This window comes from Mytilus californianus, unplaced genomic scaffold (genome assembly GCF_021869535.1).
Source record: "Mytilus californianus isolate M0D057914Y unplaced genomic scaffold, xbMytCali1.0.p SCAF_2, whole genome shotgun sequence".
In the NCBI taxonomy this organism is placed as follows: domain Eukaryota; kingdom Metazoa; phylum Mollusca; class Bivalvia; order Mytilida; family Mytilidae; genus Mytilus; species Mytilus californianus.
In genome coordinates, this window is record NW_026262668.1 from 114,818,632 (window position 1) to 114,841,524 (window position 22,893).

General features: G+C 33.0%; 2 protein-coding genes across 2 annotated transcripts in view; both read left to right on the top strand.

The window, feature by feature from the left end:
* Positions 1 to 3,775: 3,775 nt before the first annotated feature.
* On the top strand, positions 3,776 to 10,422 carry LOC127727770 (putative protein TPRXL). Its single transcript, XM_052234886.1, has 3 exons — positions 3,776 to 3,796; positions 4,903 to 4,947; positions 9,661 to 10,422. Exons 1-3 carry the CDS (start codon positions 3,776 to 3,778, stop codon positions 10,420 to 10,422), a joined length of 828 nt encoding a protein of 275 aa, XP_052090846.1.
* A 2,144-nt stretch (positions 10,423 to 12,566) lies between these two features.
* The window catches only part of LOC127730800 (putative ferric-chelate reductase 1), a 63,240-nt gene continuing 52,913 nt past the window's right edge, over positions 12,567 to 22,893 (top strand). Inside the window, exon 1 of the mRNA XM_052239386.1 lies at positions 12,567 to 12,970. Coding sequence (XP_052095346.1) covers positions 12,730 to 12,970 — 241 coding nt within the window. The 5' untranslated portion in view covers positions 12,567 to 12,729. The remainder of the gene's footprint in view (positions 12,971 to 22,893) is intronic.

Here is a 22,893-nt window from a genome sequence, read left to right on the forward strand (position 1 = left end):
TTTTTTTAATATTATCATTATATTGAACTTTTAGTTTCATAAAATCTAAGGTTGAAAAATATCCATCGAATATTAAAAACGTTATTGAAGTTAGAATAAGTCCGACCATAGATTTTCAGGTCCGTTCAGGTCTTTTCATTTCCCCGTTCAGGTCCAACTTTTGGCATCAAAAAATTGTTTTTTTTTTAATGAAATATGGATATTGACATTTAATAAAATTCTAACTTGAGGAAATTCCATTGAATAATAAAAAAGTTATTGCAATTTGAATAATTTGAGTCGTATATCTTCAGGTCTATTCAGGTCTTTTCAGGTCCACTTTCAGGTCTTTAGTGTAACCCGGAATCTAAAAGTAAGTGTCACCTATGAGCATAACATGCTTTAGGATCTGGGTTAGATGTGGGATTGAAAAAAAAACTGAAAACATTTAAGTAGAAAATTAGAAATCTCTAATTAGAAACATCAGGCATATATATCATAGAACAGAACATGTTTGAACATCCTTGGCAAAAACAATGACCCAAGGTAGAGCACACTGACCAGACGTCATCTCTTTTTTTCAATGGACAGGACTTGTATTAAATAATGACCTGAGGTCATTTCCATTTGTTGTATAGTTCTATAGAATGAGTATAAAACATTGACCTAGGGTCGTCTCTGTCGTCTACTCTTGTATACTAATGTAGAAAACAATTACTCGATGACCTTCCCTTTTGTCTATATTAATTAGAACCCAATCATCATTGGATAAGTATATTAATTAATCCTCCTTGCATATTAATGAATAACGCAATGACTCAAGGTCATCCTCCTTTGTCTTGTTTTATAATTGATTTGTAATCCTTTTCTATTTGGGGAATAACCTTAGGTCACTAGGTGAAACTCGTCCTATACGATCTCATACCATTTGGTTTTGTACATATACTTCTAATAGACGATTAGGATAACCTCAGTCTATTGTGCTACATTTAGCTACAAAGGGGTTTGGTGACAGGAGTTATTGTGAAATACTACTATACAAAGTAAACTGGCCTTTTTTCTTGTGTTTGATACAAGTATCATATTATTCAGCTCCATTCCATAAACCCCATTCAAATTGGATAGGTCATGATATTTTCATATTCATGATATGAGGAAATCAGTTATCACTATAAAGAAACTAAGGTTTAACTCCCTCATGAAAAGTTGGCCTTAGAAGGATTTGGCTATTATTTTAGGTCATTTTTGATTATACAGCTCTTCAACTGTTTCGGTTTTATACATCCTTGGCCTTCAAATATTTGGCATTGAGCGTTCCTGATGAAGGTAAATCCAGAAAAGCGCTTCGGACGCATTAAATTTATACCGTGTTGTTTTCATTATTATCATAGTCATCAAACATTTGTTAACGGTTCATACTATTGCTGACGATCTTTAACATTCGACGGTTATACAACGAAAGTAGAAATGTCAGGCGAATTTAGTCTGAAGAATAAATATCTTTGACGAGGACCTTTTCGGCGATTATGATCAGGGAGGATGATCTGTCGTTGATTCTGACCGGACATGTTAATTGCCCAATTAACACACTTGATAATGTTTAAACGGTTGATCGTTCGATCTCTCTGACTATTTAGAATTGAATTTTAAAAAATGCTTTTAAACAAAGAAATTTTGACTGGGAAGCAGTTCTTCTTATATGACATGATTTCATTTTATATAAAATATACGGAAATAGGTCGCCGAAAAATAGTTTTCAACCTGAAACTTCCATTTAAAGTCTCCAAATCTGCGACACGGAAACTGATGAGAGATGTTTGAGAAAACAGAGCACAGAGACGTCTGCTTGATGGAAATAGATTATGGGTCAGTACCTTTCGTGCATTACATTATTTGGGATTAACAATTATACCTTGATAGTATTTTCTTCGCTTCGAAGCCGCAACCCTGTGTCATACATAGCCAACACTCCGCATGTGGCGTACAATTTGGCTTAAATATACTTTCCTGGTTAAATCAAATATGTGTTTACATGTTTCTAATGCATCATTTAAGATAATTTGGTTGTTGTTTGAGCTCACTGATAAAAGAACTGTAAGTTTAAGAGACGTCATATCAAAAGTTTGAATAATAGACACAATAATTAAGCGGACTCATTGTATCTTTTTAACGAAAGAACGTTTACCCATTATATCTCCTTTATATAATTGAGAAAGGTATGTATCTATGAATATTTTGTAATCATAAAATCACTTCTCATTCAGAAAAGTCAGGGCAAAGTTTAACTACGCACCAAGAAAACAACAGTTTTATCAATACTTTACATACAGAAATTGGAAATCAACAGCTTTCATCAATTTGTGTAAATGAGTACCCTAAATGCTACCAATTTATACATGCTCAGTGTCGAGTTGAAAGTAAACAGGTTTAATTAACTACATTTAGAACGAAGCAAAGACATAAACGTCAATGCTTATTCCTTAACTTCTTCTTTCGGTCAATTAATGTCGTAAAAGACGTTGACATATATGAAAAATGCATTAGAGCGACACTTTGGCTTTGGAACTAGCAATAAATCTGCAATTATAAAGAACCAGCTATCCTTCAATAGTTCTACAGCATATGTCAGAACATTGGAATATTTTCATAGATTGCATCATCAGAACATCTTTTTCAAAGTGATGTTTGCATTTGTTGTAAGGAAACGAATCATAGATACTGTTAAGGAATTTAATTTAATTTAATTCTTTATTTATTTAAAGAAGATTGCCAACAACCAGAGGCTACGTGTGGGTCTCCTCAACATAGATATATACAGATTCACAACTAACAAAGATTTTTTAGTTTACAAACATGTTTGACACAAGACAAGACAATATGTACAGGACAAAACATACGAATGAAATTTGACTACACACCTATCCAATCACTCGCTCATTCTTACTCACATACACACGACTTCACAAACATGTTGGATTCAGTAATATAGAATAATAATTATGGAAAGACGATTTTGAGTACAATCAGGTCAAATGAAAACAAAAGAAGAAAAAAAGAATAATAGATAAAAATAAAATAATATAAGTGTATGTATGTGTTTCACATCTAATATGTTTTATTACAAGGAAAAAGGGAAAAAGATAGTATACGAATAAGTTATTGAGCTATCGAGAAAATCTGTTTGAAGATTTAATATATCGAAACACACACTCAAACAGATCTAAATTAGTATCATCAGACAAATCGTCACTACCTTCTATTAAAATTTTACTAAGATATTTCGGACATAGATCCCGCAACATTGCTATATTCATATCAGGACAATCAGATTCTTAATACCAAGTAGAAGAGTAATCCGATAGTTCGTGTAACGGACGCAATGAATTAAATAGTGCTCAGTGCTTTCAATACGGTTTCCTGGGCAGAAATCGCAAAACCTATTTAATGTAAGATTTTATTTGTACAAGTGGTCATTAAGGGCACTAAGCCATAAGCGTAATCTAGTATGAATCTTTTTCTCATAACCATGCCCTCGTGAATATATTTTTTATTATATATATATACACAAATTGAGATTCTTCTTTAACAACCTTTTGAAACTCGCCAAAGATGTTGCTGAAATTAGTTCAGCTGACAAGCTATTCCAGTCTCTAATCGTAGCTAGAAGGAAAGAATTATAGTATGCTACTGTTCTTGACCTGATAGGTATCAAGTTGGCATGTCGTCTTTAAAAGTTATAGTTTTCAGTGTTATGATGGAATAATGGATGAAAATTACGGAGATAATCTGGGACAAGATGATTTTTAATTTTGTACAGGTATGTAAGTCTATGAACTTTACGGCGTGTTTTAAGAAGCTCAAGGCCAACCTCTTTTAATAAAGTGACATGTTTTGTGACCCTGATTGCCCCAATAGATATAATGCAGGCACGTCTCTGTACAGGTTCAATGTTTGCAGAATCAGCGCTAGAGCAGTTATCGTAGATGACATCTGCATAGTCTAGCAATGAACGAACAAATGCTGTATATAACTTTTCAATGCATAGTCTAGGTAATAAATGTCGCATCCTCAAGATAGTGTTTAGTTTACTATGACATTTCTTACAAATATCAGCAATATGATCGGTCCAAGAAAGTTTATCATTAAAAATAAGACCTAAATGTTTATGGTGTGTAACTCTCTTTATATTTACATTATTTAAGATCAATGGAGGGTAATGGGGTATATTCTTCTTCTTAGAAATAATGAGATACTCTGTTTTTTGTGCATCGAATGTTACACACCATTGATGGGACCATGTGTTCAACGTATCGAGGTCTCTGTTCAGAGTTTGAAAACAATCAGAGATGTTATCAATTTGTTTGACAAGGGAAGTATCATCAGCGAACAGTTTAATATTGCTGATAATTCCATCTTTAATATCTTTAACATAGATAAGAAAAAGCAGAGGACCGAGTATAGAGCCCTGGGGTACACCAGCATTGGTGTTTTGACTCGATGATGTCTGACCATTAATAACGACTCTTTGAGTACGACCTGAAAGGTAATTCTCTATGAGAGACAAAAGTGAACCACATATGCCAAATTGTTTAAGTATTTTTAATCAGGCCTTTGTGCCAAACATTATCAAAGGCCTTTGACACATCTAAAAAGATTGTACATACATCTTTACCGTTATCTAATGACTTGTAAATTTCATGAGTAATGGTAATTAGTTGATTCACTGTTGAATCGTTTTTCTTAAAACCTGAACTGTTAGTGATAAGTATATCATGAAATTCACAGAACTCATAGATAGCCTTGTAGATGATTTTTTCAAGGATCTTGGACACAGATGATAGTAGAGCAATTGGTCGATAATTAGACATGATATTTTTATCGCCTTTATTTTTGTACACTGGGCACACATTTGATACTTTCCAGAGAGATGGATATACTCCAGAACGTAGTGAGAAATTGAACAGTCTAGTGAGTGGTTTATACAGAGATTGAGCACAGTACTTTAGAATATGGTTTGATATACCAACCGGGCCACATGACTTACGTGGGTTAGATTGGCGTAAATATTTAAGAACATCTGATTCAACAACCACTACGTCCTGAAGACGCTCGACGGTAAGAAACGATATTGGCGGTAGAGCGGGTAAATCGTTTTCATGTTGACCTAAGTGCATCTGAGCAGAAACATAACAATTAAAGAGTTCTGCCTTTTCAAGATCATCAGATATCAGATTCATGTTATCTTTAAAAGGGGGGATAGCTCTTTCTGAATTGTAACCTAAAACAGATTTACTAAGGGACCAATATTTCCTAGGATTAAGGTTTTCTCTAGAAAATGAGCTAATGATATTAATATCATATCTTTGCTTAGCGTCTCTTTTTAAGCGATTGACCTCTCTCCTAGCAATTATGTGATATAACTTGTCTTCATCTCTCCGGGTCCGTTGATATTTTTTGAAGCAACGACCACGCTTACGAATCGCTCGCCTAACCTCGTTACTCATCCATGGTTTATCCTTATGACGAATAGTCACTGTTTTATTCGGTATAAATTCAGAACAAGCGGAGGTGATAAGGTCGATCGTATAACTAGCAATGTCGTTTACATCGTCAAAAATTTCATATAGGGAAACAAAGGGAGCGTTATATAATGCAGTATTCAGGCTTTTAAAATCGGGGACTAACTCCGAAGTTCGATACACAACGTTCATTGTCAGAAATATAAGGTCTAACAGTGTCGCACTACTATCCGTATACCTGGTCGGTTCGTTAATTAATTGTGATAGACCATACCTATATGCCAGATTAAAAAGAGAAAGACCGAGCTCGCTGTGACTATGACTATCAAACCATGAAACACATCGGTCGTTGAAGTCCCCTAAAATCAAGCAAACATCTGGGCTGTGTGATTCATATTTTCGACGACTGCAGTAAAGTTATCAATGAATTTTCGACGTTCATTGGCCGTTACGGTCGGCGGTCTGTAACAAACACTAACAAGGATAGACTTATCCTTGGTTTTGACTTCGCGCATAGAATATAATCGGTCGGAAACATATATGGCTACACCACCGTAACCCGACCCGTCAGCCCTATCTCGCCTATGGATATTATAACTATCAATCTTAATATCTTCAAATGAAATATCTGGTTTTAACCAAGTTTCACTAATACAGATCACATCATATGGGAATTCGTTACACAGGACGAACTCAATTTCGTCTAGCTTAGTTTGGTTAGACTTTAATACGCTATCAAAAGAATATAAACTACGTGCATTTAAGTGACATACAGATAGTTTCCCGGACGGACCCGGATTAGGATGAATAGTTCCCGATGTGACTAGTAATAAAAACATCACCATTGCTAGCGTGTGTAATGAAACAGAAAAGGAGAGAACGGTAATAAATGAACAAAAGACGTACATGTAACGGGAGTGTGACAAGATGTTACTCAAAAAGTGATAACTGTTTAGTCGTAATTGCTTCGATACAATAGTATTATGAAATCGTCCGATACACGATCTATACTGATCAACCCCGATCATAGGTTAGCAGGAGGAATGTTGCGGGGTTATGGATCACTACATATGAACAAAACATATATGTAAACAAACAGTATAAAGCAAGTAGACAAAAAAATACAAGCAGGGTACACATAGAAAAAAAAAAAATGAACACAGGCAAACAGATATCCAATGCACACAATAAACAATTAATCATTATAAAATTGGCAACGAATTTTGTATGCCTAGAATAATTTGGGATGTTATCAAGACTGAAAAAGAGGTTCATTAAGAAAAAAATTCAAATAATAATGATTATTTAAAGATCAAGAGATTTATTGCTGCAAACTTTTACTATTGATGAATGCAAAAAAGCAATATATATCCAAAAACTGAAACAAACCATAGGAATCTGTTGCTCATGAAATTAATAAAATATTTACCATTAAGAATATATATATATATAAATATAAAAAGAATAGGTTTCATGAAGCAACATAAATAAAATTATATATATATATATATATATATTCTAAAGAAAATGCTTCAACTCACGAGAAACAGTGTTTTTATATGTGAATTTAGTAAATAAATCAGCTAATAAAGACCCTATTAACATCAGCAATGTCAATTATTCTCTTTATATCATTGTTTTTGTGTTTAGCAAAAATTTTACCATTGAAAGACCAAGCTTGATCTATAAGCTCATGTTCCTGGAGACTTTTTAAAAGTTCAAAGTTCAGTTTAGTAAGTTCGTCACTAATAGAAACTTTTTGGCCTCTAAGTTTACGACGGAATGCTATGATTTTCATTTTATCAGTTCTACGGAGCATTTAACTGTTAAGGAACTGTTGTTTAATTAAATTATATGACAAACTTAAAAGGATTACTTAAAATGTTTTACTCTTTTGTGTGATATTTTCCATTATTCACAAAAATAGGATTTAAAATTAGATGCCCACAAAACAAAATTACTTTGTATATACATGTATTATTATGCATGAATACACAGTCACGTTCGGCTTAACTAAACTATGGGTAATGCTTTAATTGTATTGGGCAATTTATATTTTCATTATTTGTTTTACTGCTTGAGTATCATAGCAAAAATGATATTCCTTTCTTTTATTGCATAGTATATCTTACGTATGATATTTTTACACTTTGCTTTAGATGTCTTTATATTCTGATCAAAATCGGGGAAAATCTCTTTAAATGATTATCACTTTGTTACGGGTGGAATTTAACTTTATAATTGCATCCAGCAACTTCACAGTATTGGGAGGATGGTCGAAAGTTATAACTTTGTTAACAGCATGATTTTGTTTATAATTTAGATCCTAATTTGATGATCTACCGCGGTATTTGAATTGGAGTACAGTTGGACGATAATAAGATAATAAAAGTGCAGCTGCCGCATGCTTTTCTCGGGCAAAAGTGAATTTCGATCTGCAATGTGGTTTTGCCCGTGTGATCCGATACCTTTTTTAAAATATCCTCTTCGGAAAATAGTCTCCGGGTCAATTAGATTTGTAAAAGCATGTCAAGTTATTGTTACCAGAAGTATTTGTGAAATAGTTACTAAAGCACATGCCAGAAAAGCATTTAAAAGATGTGTGTCTACATATATATGCAATCTTCTCGATTTATTCGAATAGCGTTTTTATGTCCAACTCTTGATAAGGTATGAATTCGACTTTGTCGCATTAATTCAAAAGTGTTAATCGTTGCTGCATTTGATTCGATATTGTTAATATGTTTTCCTGTAAATGATAATTCTTTAGTTTAGCAGTTTTTAACTTATTTTTATTACACAAAACTTCTATAGCCCTCTGTTCTTCTCGTTTGTTATATTTAGAGGGAAATAATAACTTCGTACGATAAATCGTTATATTTAGAGGGAAATGATAACTTCGTACGATAAATCGTTATATTTAGAGGGAAATGATCACTTCGTACGATAATTCGTTATATTTAGAGGGGAATGATAACTTCGTACGATAAATCTGATTCAAAACCATTCCAAAATGAGATAATTGTTTGTCATTAATTTTTTCATTGCAATTTGTTGTGATAATAAAATTTTAAGCTGGTAATAACCTTCACAAACGATTTTTGTGACCATAATAACGATATCAGTCGGACATAAATGAAAGGAAATATGGTACACCTGTCAAACATTATGGTTTCCCGGTGTTATCTTTTAAACTATATGTCCAATGTTTACTAAGCTTGGTTTGATAAAGCCACATTAAGCGAGGAAAACCCCTATTTATTTTTGGATCGATAGTTCAAGGTTAATAGACTAACTTTTGATTACCAAATGTTATTTTTTTACCATATGTCCATTTCTTATCGATTTTGTAATGTCACACAAGAAGACAACACCTTGATAAAACACTTTTTGATTTCGAGGGCCCTAGGTCAAAGATCATATTTTAAAGTTAAAGTAATTCCTATTAAAATAAAACGAACGCCATCATGATTTATGGAATGTCTGTGTCACAAATTACCACTGATATGTTGAAATTTTCGTAGCCATACTATCGTCTTCTTTTCCTCGATTTTGACATCATCGAATGCAACTTATCGCCATTTTTGTACTTGTCATGAGCACCACGACGGGATCCACTTGTGGAGCAGGCTCTGATTACCTGATATCATCTCCCAGGTTTTGGTGGTGTTCGTGTTGCTCAGTCTTTGTATCCTGTGAAGTCCTATGTAGAATGTTGTTTGACTTTTTGTTGATTTTCATTTTTGCCCATAAGTTGAAGAAAATAGAGAATATCATGGACAAAAGGAGATTTTTGGTATCTTCTACCTCACACCTTTTTTTCAACAAACTTAAAAACATGCATTTTTGCTTTTTTATTTGTTATTTAGTTTTATTTTAACAAAACATTTAAATATCAACGTTTATAGTAAGTTGCTTGATCGGCTTGAAGTCCGAATAATGTGTCCGAGTAGAGTTAATGTCTTCCTGCGGACTAGTATCTTATACACTATTTGGACGTTGAAAATTCGTATTATAATAATTTCTCTTTATCATGTTCTCGTCCTGATATGAATGTAACTTGACATTAAACATCAATCCATCACCATCACCATCATCATCACCATCACCATCACCATCACCATCACCATCACCATCACCATCACCATCTAATCTACCAAAGTTGGTGGGAATATCTTACATAAAAAGTATCAGTCCATCACCATCATCATCTAATCTACCAAAGTTGGTGGGAATATCTTACATAAAAAGTATCAGTCCATCACCATCATCATCTAATCTACCAAAGTTGGTGGGAATATCTTACATAAAAAGTATCAGTCCATCACCATCATCATCTAATCTACCAAAGTTGGTGGGAATATCTTACATAAAAAGTATCAGTCCATCACCATCATCGTCTAATCTACCAAAGTTGGTGGGAATATCTTACATAAAAAGTATCAGTCCATCACCATCATCATCTAATCTACCAAAGTTAGTGGGAATATCTTACATAAAAAGTATCAGTCCATCACCATCATCATCTAATCTACCAAAGTTGGTGGGAATATCTTACATAAAAAGTATCAGTCCATCACCATCATCATCTAATCTACCAAAGTTGGTGGGAATATCTTACATAAAAAGTATCAGTCCATCACCATCATCATCTAATCTACCAAAGTTGGTGGGAATATCTTACATAAAAAGTATCAGTCCATCACCATCATCATCTAATCTACCAAAGTTAGTGGGAATATCTTACATAAAAAGTATCAGTCCATCACCATCATCATCTAATCTACCAAAGTTAGTGGGAATATCTTACATAAAAAGTATCAGTCCATCACCATCATCATCTAATCTACCAAAGTTGGTGGGAATATCTTACATAAACCATCACCATCTAATCTACCAAAGTTGGTGGGAATATCTTACATAACATCTAATCTACCAAAGTAGGTGGGAATATCTTACATCATCATCTAATCTACCAAAGCTGGTGGGAATATCTTATATAAAATTGTTCATTTAATCAGACGTCCATTTCGATGAACTAGTTGTGACTTTATTGTTAAGGGGACAGCTGTAGCCCGCCTCCTGGTGCAGGATTTTCTCGCTGCGTTGAAAACCAATTGATTGTCTTCAGCTGTTTTCTACTCTTTGCTCTTTGGTCGGTGTGTTGTCTTTTGACAAATTCTCCATTTCCATTCTCTATTCTATCATTCAACTTGGTAATGAACAAAGAAGGAAACAAAACTTTTAAATTAGGAACAGCTTCTTGTCATTTGCCTGAAACTTCTTTGAAATTGCCAATATTTCAAACGTAATTATCCTCGTTGTTTTCATACTCTATCCTACTAATTGCTTCAAAATCAATAGAGTTAAGATAATTACATAAAACAATGCATAAGCCATTTCCTATGTTTTCTGATTTCTCTATACAGTTTGACAAAAATCATTGTTTTATAGAATGTATAGCTGTCGGCATATTTGTTCAGATTAATGGTGCAATATTAAATATACTGGTAATTTATGTTTTGAGATAAAACATTTACCTCCAACATTTTATTTTCTACTTTGTTAACTGTAGTAGCGCGAAAGAAAACAGCCGGGTCTCTACCCATCTTGCTCTAAATGCTTATCTAGGTTGTTTTTTATTCGATAATTGGGTAAGAGAATATGTAAAGACCTATTATTTTGGCCCTGAAAAAAATTCTTAATCCTTTCTAAATAAGGTCTGTCAATTTAGACAATACATGAAAAGGATTAAATCTGGACACTTTAGTGCAGAATGCCACTTGTGATGACATAAACATGTCGAAATAGACGTATAAATAAGAAGGTGTGGTATGAGTGCCAATGAGACAACTATCCATCCAAGTAACAATGTGTAAAAAGTAAACAATTATACATTACAATAGTGTATGGCGAAATTAGATATGCACCAACATTGATTCTTCGTATAAGACTTCTTGCATCAAAATTATTTCCACTATCCCAAGCATTAACATCTGCTAAAATTTTCGAACACTTCATGTAATTTTGAAAAGTTTTACACAAATTTGAAAAAGCCTTTGTAGTTGACATGGTACAGATAAATGAATGGTTTGTATCTACCCATAAACAAAGTAAATTATACTCTATTGGACTATAAAATTTCAAATGTCCGTATCTTTTTTTTGTAACTAATTGAGATATTAAGGTGAAAATTTGATTTTGTGTTTCTGTAATAATCTGGCTGAAATATATGAAGTTATAAAAACATTTGCTATAGTAAGTACATCAGCAGATTACTTTTCACATTCTGAATTGAATTGGTTCGACTTTACGGCTAGCTTTCCAAAGTACCGTTAATATGCACTTAAAACAAAATGTTTTGAATACATATTTGACGTTAGTGGATGCACCGTTATGTCCAGCACATATCCATGTGGATATCAGTAAAGCTCAATAACCTTTTATAGCAGTTTTTATTTTACTAAGTACTGCGGAATCCCTATTGGTTGTACAAAAACACCTTCCGGACCATTTTTTTCCCTCTTCGAAAGAAGTAAAATAACTGTATGTTAAATAGTTTTAAAAACGTTTTACGTTAAATTCAACACATATTATCAATATAATACTTCCGTGATTCAACTAAGTTACGAATTTTTGAATTAATAAAAAAAATCTTATTTCACGGATATAAAATCAACTCAGTAAGAGTTTTAAATGCCTCATTGAAACAACTTGTTGCAAATGTGTTGTGTAATGTTATGAATTAGATGAATATTCTGCAGTTAGTTCATTTACCAAACTATCTCAATCACATATAGAGGAACGCAGGGGACATTTTATTATGTTCTTGATTATTCCAAATAACATCATAAGATATATAAATTGATAATATTTTATGAAATTGAGACGGGATCGATATTTCCGTTACTGCGTTAAATACCCTTGAGAGATGAACACCAATCTAAATTTGTCTGTTATGGTTTTATTTGTAGTACTGCTCCTGATGGTTTCGCAAATCATAAAAATCTTTATATCTGTAATCGGAAGCGATGATAAACAGACAATAGTTCGTTCGAATTGCATTTAATCACTACGATTCTTTGGATGTTTTATATTCTGAAGATTCAACAAGTTTTACCGTCACTATCTGATAATTAAAAAGTGCTTTAAATAACAACAGTTAAAACAATACTGAGTATTGACTTTATTGTGTTGCTACACTTACTGTCTGGTAATAAACTTATTTACAATGTTCTACTTACTTGCATTATGGATAGGATTTACCAATAGTGTCTTATCATATAATATTAGCAACAGACCGGGAAGCTATCTAAGTTGTGTTGACAAGTCACGTAAAACTAACCAAAGCAATGAATTCGTTGATATATTTAATGCTTCTTCGTTTGGCTCTGTCGAATGTCCAAAGCGACCGAACAAGTTGAAGATTATAGAAGTAATGCCTCCTAACAAAATTAAATTTACTTTCAGAGGTAAGTCCATGTATTTTATTTTCTGCAAAACATCTTCTGAACTGATATCTTCAAAACAAAACAAAACAAAACAAAACAAAACAAAACAAAACAAAACATAACAAAACAAAACAAAACAAAACAAAACAAAACAAAACAAAACAAAACAAAACAAAAACAAAACAAAACAATGGTCATAGTTTTGTTGGGTTGCCGCTTCAAGAACGTTTACCGCAATCTTTTATTCATAAACGAATCTCATTTGGAGAGCTTAGGAGAGCCCTAAAGTCAAGTGCGAGTAAATATATGAACAGGCTTGAGATCTAACAGCATATCAAAACAATAAATAATAACAAGGGAGGCACAAACAAATGATCGTAACAGGATGAAACACATATAGTTGTTGAGGGACGAGTTATTTCTGGGTTCGTTGCCTGTATTCAGTTTTCATTATAAAACCGGATTCAGGCATATTCTACTAAACATTTAGTTTATATGATGGTTAATAGAATAAAACACAAAGTGGTGGTGTTAAACATATCGGAGAATATGTTATAGTTATTGAATAAGCAAATCGGTATATATTATTATATCTGCACGGCTCGGGGGACCCTACTGAACCCGAACGACGTAGGAGTTCGGGTTAAAGGGTCATCACGACCGTGCAGATTAAATGACACATACCGATTTGTTTGTCCAATAACTGTTTAAATACATCAATTTACATGAACTTTTTGGATATATGCGGACGATATTCAATCAACGGCTCATGGGAAGTTCTCTTGTAGAGTAAAAAAAGGGGAAAATAGGCTTTTATGTTGAGAAAGGTAGGTAACTTTTAAATTGTTAACATTTGTGATATTCAGGCTTTCTCCTAAATTTTTACATTATATCTAGAGAATTGCGATTTAAGGTAGATAGGGTGTCTTCCTCCATCTTGGATTTGGAAATACCAGAAAACAAGGTCTAGATCTTTACTAGAATGTGCAAATTTTGAGAGTAGTAGGAAATTCATGTGTAAGAACTTTCACTTCAATATAGAAAATGACATGTTTTATCATATTTATGGTTGTATTTTACAAAAAACAGAAAACTTTTGTTTGATTAAATTTTTTCCAACTTTGCCACATAAGGGGAGGCAACTCAAATGCAAGGGCAGATAATTCAGATAAGGGTATTTTTACAATAGAATGTGTTAGGAATTTACCTATTTTACTATGTAGCAAATAAACGGGTCCGGTGACCCCATTTTTTCTTTTTCTTAACTGAAAGCATACTATTAAAGCTATCTTCTCATATGTTATCTCAAAATTCTATGGTGTAGTTTTCGCTTTATTGCAGAAAATTGGGTTTTCCATGCATAATCTATACAAAATCTGTCAATTTTGAACACCGTGTAGCGTGAAAATAAGCCCCGTGACCCATTCTTTTTATTATTTTTTTTTAAAAAGCATGATATAAACTACATTTTGGCAAACTATTAAAAAAATCTATGGATTATAATTTAGACACCCCATCTACCTTAATTGCAGGTCTTTGATTGTTTCTTTTCAATTAATTCACATTTTCCCCCTCAAGGACACAACCCCCCCCCCCCCCCCCAACCCACTCCCCTAATTTTTAAACTGTTTTCGGCGATTAATTTTGAAGATATGTCGCATTTTAACTAAGAGTGGTTGATCTGCAACTTTTTTTTTCTAGTTTTGGTACATACTTAAATATGAAAAGAACCTCATTAAATTGATCCCAAATAGACATTAAAAAGGAATAAATATTTGAAAAGTTGTAATAAATTCAATTGAACACAAAACTAATCCAAATCCGATTTCGGTTATTTGGGTATTCTAAAATAAACTTATTTTTTTTGCAGAAATAAAAAAGAATATTTAGTTTAACACTGATTTAAGATTTACATTGTACACAAGTTTTGTCATAAAATGTTCCCAGTGTAACGAATGAGAAACATTTTCTTTTCCATACTTTGAAACGACGAAGTTTGTACTTTAGTTGTTGATTAATCAACTATGTCGTAATTGCAAGGCCAGTGGCGGATTCAGGGAATAACTTCTTTGATGGGAAACTGTATTTCTTCAGCATAATATCGTCAAATATTTGAATAGAAATTACGCCCCATTTGACAAATCCTTAATCCGCCCCTAAAGGTAAGAGTACATTTGAACTGTGCAGTATATCTGATGTAGTCAATGCACACAGTTGCTGTGTATTATCCATATTATTGCACAGTATTAAAGAACATAGAGATTTTGCCCATGGCATGTGTTAAAAATGAGCTATCGCAATTGAGACTCTGTACATATACTGAGCGCTGTATAGCAGTGATACTGTCACAGAGTTCTCTATATTAGTGACTTTCACTGAGCTAAACATGTCGGGTAAAATTATTGAGTTAAGTAAATTTAAGACCTAAATTGAGCTGTATCGGAGAACATTATTTCTGAGGTATGTATATCGAAGAACATTATTACTGAGGTATGTATATCGGAGAACATTATGACTGAGGTATATATATCAAAGAACATTATGACTGAGGTATGTATATCGGAGTATATTATTACTGAGGTATAAATATCGGAGAATATTATGATTGAGGTATGTATATGACGTATATCGGAGTATATTATGACTGAGGTATGTACATCGGAGTATATTATGATTGAGGTATATATATATCGGAGAACATTATTACTGAGGGATGTATATCGGAGAATATAATGACTGAGGTATTTAGATCGGATATTATTATGACTGAGGTATGTATACATACCAGAGATTATCTTACCTCCTATACATTCTAGGAATATGATTTGTTAAAAGTGTCCGCGTGGAGACCGTGTATATTCCATATTAGGTTAGTAGGGAGGTGGGGCTTATTTCAGTACACGGCTAGTAGTGGCGTTACGTCCCTGTCAATACGTCGACGAGAAGTACGAAACGATTTGCATGGACAACAGATCAAGAAATTGATGCCAAAAGATTAATTGCGAATGCCGATAATACCTTGAAAGTAAACAGAAAGTGTGCAAATATACTCCGGGAATATCTTCAGGAGAAAGAACAAGATTATGACTTTTAAAAATTGATTGTGTGCGGCTGAATGAGACTTTGGGTCATTTTTAAGTCGATCTACGTAAATGTATTGAATGTTCTGTTTAATATTGTTATATCAAGGTTGTTGATATTAAATTGTTATTGTTGACATTAGTTTTTTTGTGTAGACCAACGGAAGTAGGTTCTTAAAATTGAAGACTTGAACACTTTAATATAAAAATAAAAAGATGTGGTATGATTGCAAATGCGACAATTCTAGTCTAAATTCAACAAATAAAGATAGTCGGTAAGATGAATTCGTTACATAGTATGCTAGTGACCTAATACGATATATACGGGGTCAGTAAATTTCATATGGGCTTCGTTCTCACCCCATATGGAATTTACTGACCCCGTATATACCGTATTAGGTCACTAGCACACTATGTAACTAATAATATTATGACTGGGGTATGTACATCGGAGAATATTATGACTGAGGTATGTATATCGGAGTATAGTATGACTGAAGTATGAACATCGGAGATTATAATGACTGAGGTATGTACAACGGAAATTATGACTGAGGTATGTACATCGGAGTATATTATGACTAAGGTATGTACAGCGGAGATTATTATGACTGAGGTATGTACATCGAAGAATATTATGACTGAGGTATGTTTATCTGAGTTTATTATGACTGAGGTATGTACATCGGAGAATATTATGACTGAGGTATGTATATCGGAGTATATTATGACTGAGGTATGTATTTCGGAGATTAATATGACTGAGGTATGTACATCGGAGAATATTATGACTGAGGTATGTTTATCGGAGTATATTATGACTGAGGTATGTGCATCAGAGAATATTATGACTGAGGTATGTAAATCGGAGATGATTATTACTGAGGTATAGACATCGGAGATTATTATGACTGAGGTATGTATATCGGAGAATACTTTGACTTGGGTATGTATATCGGAGATAATCATGACTGGGGTATGTATATCGGAGAATATTATGACTGAGGTATGTATATCGGAGAATATTTTGACTGAGGTATGTATATAGGAGAATATTATGACTGAGGTATGTGTATCGGAGTTATCTTACTTCCTATACATTTCTAGGAATATGATTGGTTAAAAGCAACCGCGTGGAGATAGTGTACATTTCATATGGGGTAATTAGGCGTGGTTTATTTCAATACACGGTTAGTAGTGGTGTTACTATCAGATCTGTACTTAGTGTATTTTTGTTTTTTGGATATATAAGTACCCGTTCACGTCCACTCTGTGTTTTTCTTAGATGTATTTCTATTTGTATCCATCTGATGAGTTAAGCCTTTTCAACTGATTTTCTGATGTTGTACTGTTACACCACTGTCCCATGTTAGGGGGAGGGTTGAGCGCTCACAAACATGTTTAACCCTGCCACATTCTGTATGCGCATGTCCCAAGTCAGGGGCCTGTAGTTCAGTGGTTATCGATGGTTCATGTCTGTCATATTTGTTTTTCGTAAATTGTTTTGTTATAAATTAGGCCGTTAGTTTTCTCAATTGAATTGTTTCATATTTTTCATGTCGGGGCCTTTTATAGCCGACCATACGGTATGGGTTTTTCTCATTGTTGAAGGCCGTACGGTTGCCTATAATCGCTTACATCCACTTCATTTGAAATTTGGTTGATAGTTGTCTAATTGGCAATCATACCACATATCCTTATTTTTATATTACGTTCCTTTGTAAAAACAACACGGTGTTTAGGAAAAATCTTAAAGGTTTCAACAGACGAAGAAATTGATGATGAACGATTGAAATAGATTCATAAAACACATTTAAAGCTAACAAGTTATTATTGTTGGCATTTTTTTTTGTATAGACCAATGGAAGTAGATTCTTAACACTAAGTATTGAAGACTTGATCACTTTGATAGACCATTAGTCAAAATACCACATGTTAAGATAGTCGGTAAGATAAATTCGTTACACAGTGTGCCAGTGACCTAATACGATATATATGGGGTCAGTAAATTCCATTTGGGGATTCGAGCGTCGCTCTCACCCCATATGAAATTTACTGACCCTATATATATCGTATTAGGTCACTAGCACACTATGTAACTAATGATATTATGACTGAAGTATGTATATCGGAGAATATCATGACTGAGGCATGTATATCGGAGAATATTATGACTGGGGTATGTATATCTGAGAATATTATGACTGGGGTATGTATATCGGAGAATATTATGACTGAGTTATGTATATCGGCAAATATTATGACTGATGTATGTATATTAGAGAATATTATGACTGGGGTATATATATAGCAGAATATTATGACTGAGGTATGTATACTGGAGAATACTATGACTGAGGTATGTATATCGGAGAATATTATGACTGGGGTATGTATATCGGATAATATTATGACTGAGGTATGTATGTCGGAGAATATTACTGAGATATGTTTGCGCGCGAAACTATTACCGGACTTGGCCTTTTTGGTACCATTACTTAATTATGTAAATATGTAGTTTACGTTTTATCAAATGTGTTTATTTTGTACATTTTTTTTTATTTTTGAAAAATAAGATGATATATTGTACAGCAGAGCTGCACTCAAATTTTTGATAAATAGACTTAATTTACATCTACTTTAACATCTTACAGCAACCTCAGATTTTAATTCAGACTGACTGACTATTTTATTTATACAAAGTAATGTCGTCAAACCTGTAGCACAAATCTTGCAAAAAGTATTGGAATCGACAATTCTACGCATTGAAATGTAATCTTATTCATTTCAAGAATTTCAAGAATTTCTCGAAGGTATCAAGGGTCTTTGATTTTCGGATGACGAAACCAATGTCTTCTTATAGAAACCCGTAGATAGAATCATTGTCATTTAAGAATTTTTAAGGCAAGAAACTTTTATTGAGGAGAACTGTTGGTTTAAATATTTTTTGTGACCCATGCATTTCATATCGATCAAGGGTTAGTACTAAAGATATATTCATAAACGAAACAAAAATCTTAAATTTTGAAACTAATATTTTGTTGACCGAATCGAATCCATTGCTTATAAAAATTGGCGTTTAGTGATTTTTTCAAAATATTACAACAATATCGCGAAGTTCCAGTTTTGTCAAAGCTTAGATGTATTGAACACAATGACTCCTGAACGCAAAAACTAATGCGAATATATTATAAGGAAGATCCGTTGCTTTTGGTCTTAAAACACATTTCAGAAGTGACGTAGACTTTAAACAAACTGTTTTGACAGGTTAAGATACGATTTCTATAACTCTTATTGAGACTCATTGTCTTGTATCAATTGACTAAAGAAATGTCTTGGTTTTACAATAAAAAAGGTTTCAATGTAGAAATTACTGTGGGCGAAATCGATAAACAAAATAAAAGCAATCCACAATAACTAACAGAATGATGAAATTATATTTGTCTTCTTATGGGTTAATTCATATACAAATGCGAGGGATAATAAGATATAAAAATAACTCTCTGCAGACGACATGACAATAACAGGAGATATGGGGTAAACGTTAATGAGACAGCTACCAAACGAAGCATTAATACCAAAAAAATATATGACTTCTTATGACCAATATAATAGAGATATTCCAAAGTTTAACTGAATTTTTAACAAAAATTCGTAATAGTAAAGTTGCATCGAAAAAGATAGGAAAAATATTTATGATACATTTTCAACTGGTCTACTTTTTCCAAAGTCCCTTTTAATCTATTAGTATATACAGAATACACATATAGATACATCCTATTCAACCATCACGAGAAATGAAAATAGCGGAATACAGATACATCGTATCCAACCTATGTCACAGAAAGTGAAAGTGACGGAATACAGATACGTCGTATCCAACCTATGTCACAGAAAGTGAAAAACGACGGAATACAGATACATCATATCCAACCTATGTCACAGAAAGTGAAAATGACGGAATACAGATACGTCGTATCCAACCTTTGTCACAGAAAGTGAAAAAGATGGAATACAGATACATCGTATCCAACCTATGTCCCAGAAACCGAAAACCACGGAATACAGATACGTCATATCCAACCTTTTTCACAGGAAGTGAGAGCAGCTGAATACAGATACATCATATCCCATCTATATCACAGAAAATGAAAAAAAACGTATTTTTACTTTGCAAGAACCATATAAGACTTTGTTAAAAATCATAGTAGCATGTACCATATTAATTTAACATTTCACATTGCACATTTTGAAAATAAATTCTACAAGTAGGTACTCTGAGGCACCATATGCTTGTTAGACAAGAAAAGGAACAAAACTAATGTGTCGAAGTGTCGAAAAAATTTCAAAGCAGTTGTGATATTGTGAACGATTGGAAGATACAAACGCGCAATCCCTCCTCAACAAGGAGGGTGGCTAGCAAGAACTAGGACATAGAAGAAAACAGGCATGGTAAGCTACAATTTATAAAAGAAAGAGCAGATAAAATGCTTAAAAAACTTTAAAAAAAATAATTAGATAGACATAGGACATACTATCAGCAGATGAAATCCGTTAGCTGTTAATTCCAATTACTGAAGTATATTCAAACCCAATTGACTTTAATTACTGACGTATTATCTTCATTGCAGACTTAATTTTTACTGTCGAGTTATTACGATTGAAACTGCATAGTGATTAAATGGCGATAAGGAAATGTTTCTCTACTATATAGAAAAGTAATCGATGAAGACGGTCATGGAGAAAATTAAAAGTACGACGGAAAATGAACGGAGGATATTTCATTTTGATGAAATAACGTTTTTTTTAAACAGTAACAATCTAAATTGCTTAACAATACAAACATAAACATATTGATATAAAAGTATGATTCCTATCTCAGCATCCCTGACACATTTTACTAGAATAACTTTCAAGGTAACGTTCGAGACAATATTTAGGAAACATAAATACTAAAATAAAATCCGTCAAAACTCTATGTTTTCTTAAACCGTTAATTTAAGCACTATTAACAATTCATAAACTGGAAAATTGAAATTGAGATGGACAAAATTAATCATTGAAATGTCGACGAATTTTACCCTCGAGAGCATACAAGCTACAAGCAGCGATGGAAACCCAGTGGTAGTATTAGACACATTTAATTCCGATGTCACTGTGCACGACGAATTTCTTCAGATAGGTTGAAAATTTGAGAAGTCAACTATATAAAAAGTTTTGACAATATCAAAGTAGGTCTAAATATAGTTATTTGGAAAGTTTGATGGTTATTGCAGATCAGTGATTGTTTCTGTTAAATTTATTCCCTATTTTTATAGACTACCGACAATTTAGAGCTTGACACATTGTGTAGACACCTGTGTGTTGTTGAAAACTTTGTTTTGTCCTCTAGATTGCGGTTGGTAATTATTGTCGTTTGGTTACTGTCTCATTGACGTTTATCACGTCTATTTTTATTCATAGTAAGTAGATCAACTATCGTTTCTATGAAGTCAAGTTTGCCTGACGAGGTCGATATCTGTCTTGAAACACTCTCTAACCGCTGAATTATTGCACAATATATTGGACTACTTGAATGTTTAAAAACAGATATGCATACCGTTGGAAAACGGGTGATACACATTATCGCCATTATTAAAAGGATATTAACGTTCAAGACCATATGAGTATTTATGCCATATAGATGTTTTTTCTCGAATGTATTCTGACTTCCTTTGTAGGATGGCACAGCTCATTATCCGAACCCAAAACTTCACAAGTTACTAACCAAAATCCTTTATCTTTGAGAAATTGTTTGAGTTTTGGTGTATCTGTTATCTTGCCTACGCTAGAATCAAATTAAAGCGCCTTTATCCTATCGACTTGTTCGTCCGTCAGTGAAACCACAGGCCTTTTTGGCATGCGGTGTTTAGGTAATTTTCTTTTAGAAAATTCAGTTGATGTGTTTTTGCTCCCATTCATACGATCTTACAATAAGTAGTTAAAACGTGCTACCCCTATATTCTTATTTTTCACATTATATTCTCTATATTCTTATGACAAAAAGGTATTTGATTGAGAAAAAAAAATGTCTGCTTTCTTTAAATGTGAAATTCAAGAAATCAGTATATTTTTGAATTTGACATACATTCTTGTTTAAGTTAGGCTTCAAACTTCTTGCATTTAACGAAAATAAGCCAAAACTGAGATCCTGTGATTAATATTTAGATATATAAGCAAAAGTCCTTATACCAAAACAGTTTTTTGCTACAAAATTTCTTATACAAAGATATTGATAATGTTAAAATATCTTTTTGATAAGGCTAATTTCTTTTTTTTTAATTAGATAGTTCAGGCAAGTGACATCACAGTGACCTCGCATATAACGTTAAGGATGCAATAAATATTCTAAATTATATAGCATCCTTATTATCAATAAAACTATATATAGGTGCAGTGTGTAATGATAAATACATTGGACAGCATCGTGATATTATAGTGTTTGATAACCAAACAACAAACACATAGTATATACTTTTACCCAAAAAACTTCTTTCTCTGTCATAAACAGTGAAAAATAATAATCGACGAGAGTGTCTGTTGTTTGTGAGCAGGGAAGTTGTCCATTGATATATGTCAAAATTTGATTCTTTATATGAATGGATGCAAAAGGCATTAAATATGCTATAGCAACTAAAACAAATTGCAATATGAAAAATGATATACAACAGAGAGCGAAACAAGAAAACAATGTAGATTAGGCAAAAACACGTGATCTGATTGACCTTGCTGTCATTTTATGTTTTGCGTGTATCATTATTCTGTCCTTACTTTCTTTAGATGTAAATGAATTATTGAATTGTTGTATTTAGTTTATTTTTTGCT

Bases quoted from the DNA above. Each gene is read 5' to 3' on its own strand.
- LOC127727770 (XM_052234886.1), top strand. From the start codon at position 3,776: ATGATTTTTAATTTTGTACAG. The intron at 3,797-4,902 runs GTATGTAAGTCT...GATACTTTCCAG, and splicing joins TGATTTTTAATTTTGTACAG to AGAGATGGATATACTCCAGA. The intron at 4,948-9,660 runs GTGAGTGGTTTA...AATCTACCAAAG, and splicing joins GTGAGAAATTGAACAGTCTA to TTGGTGGGAATATCTTACAT.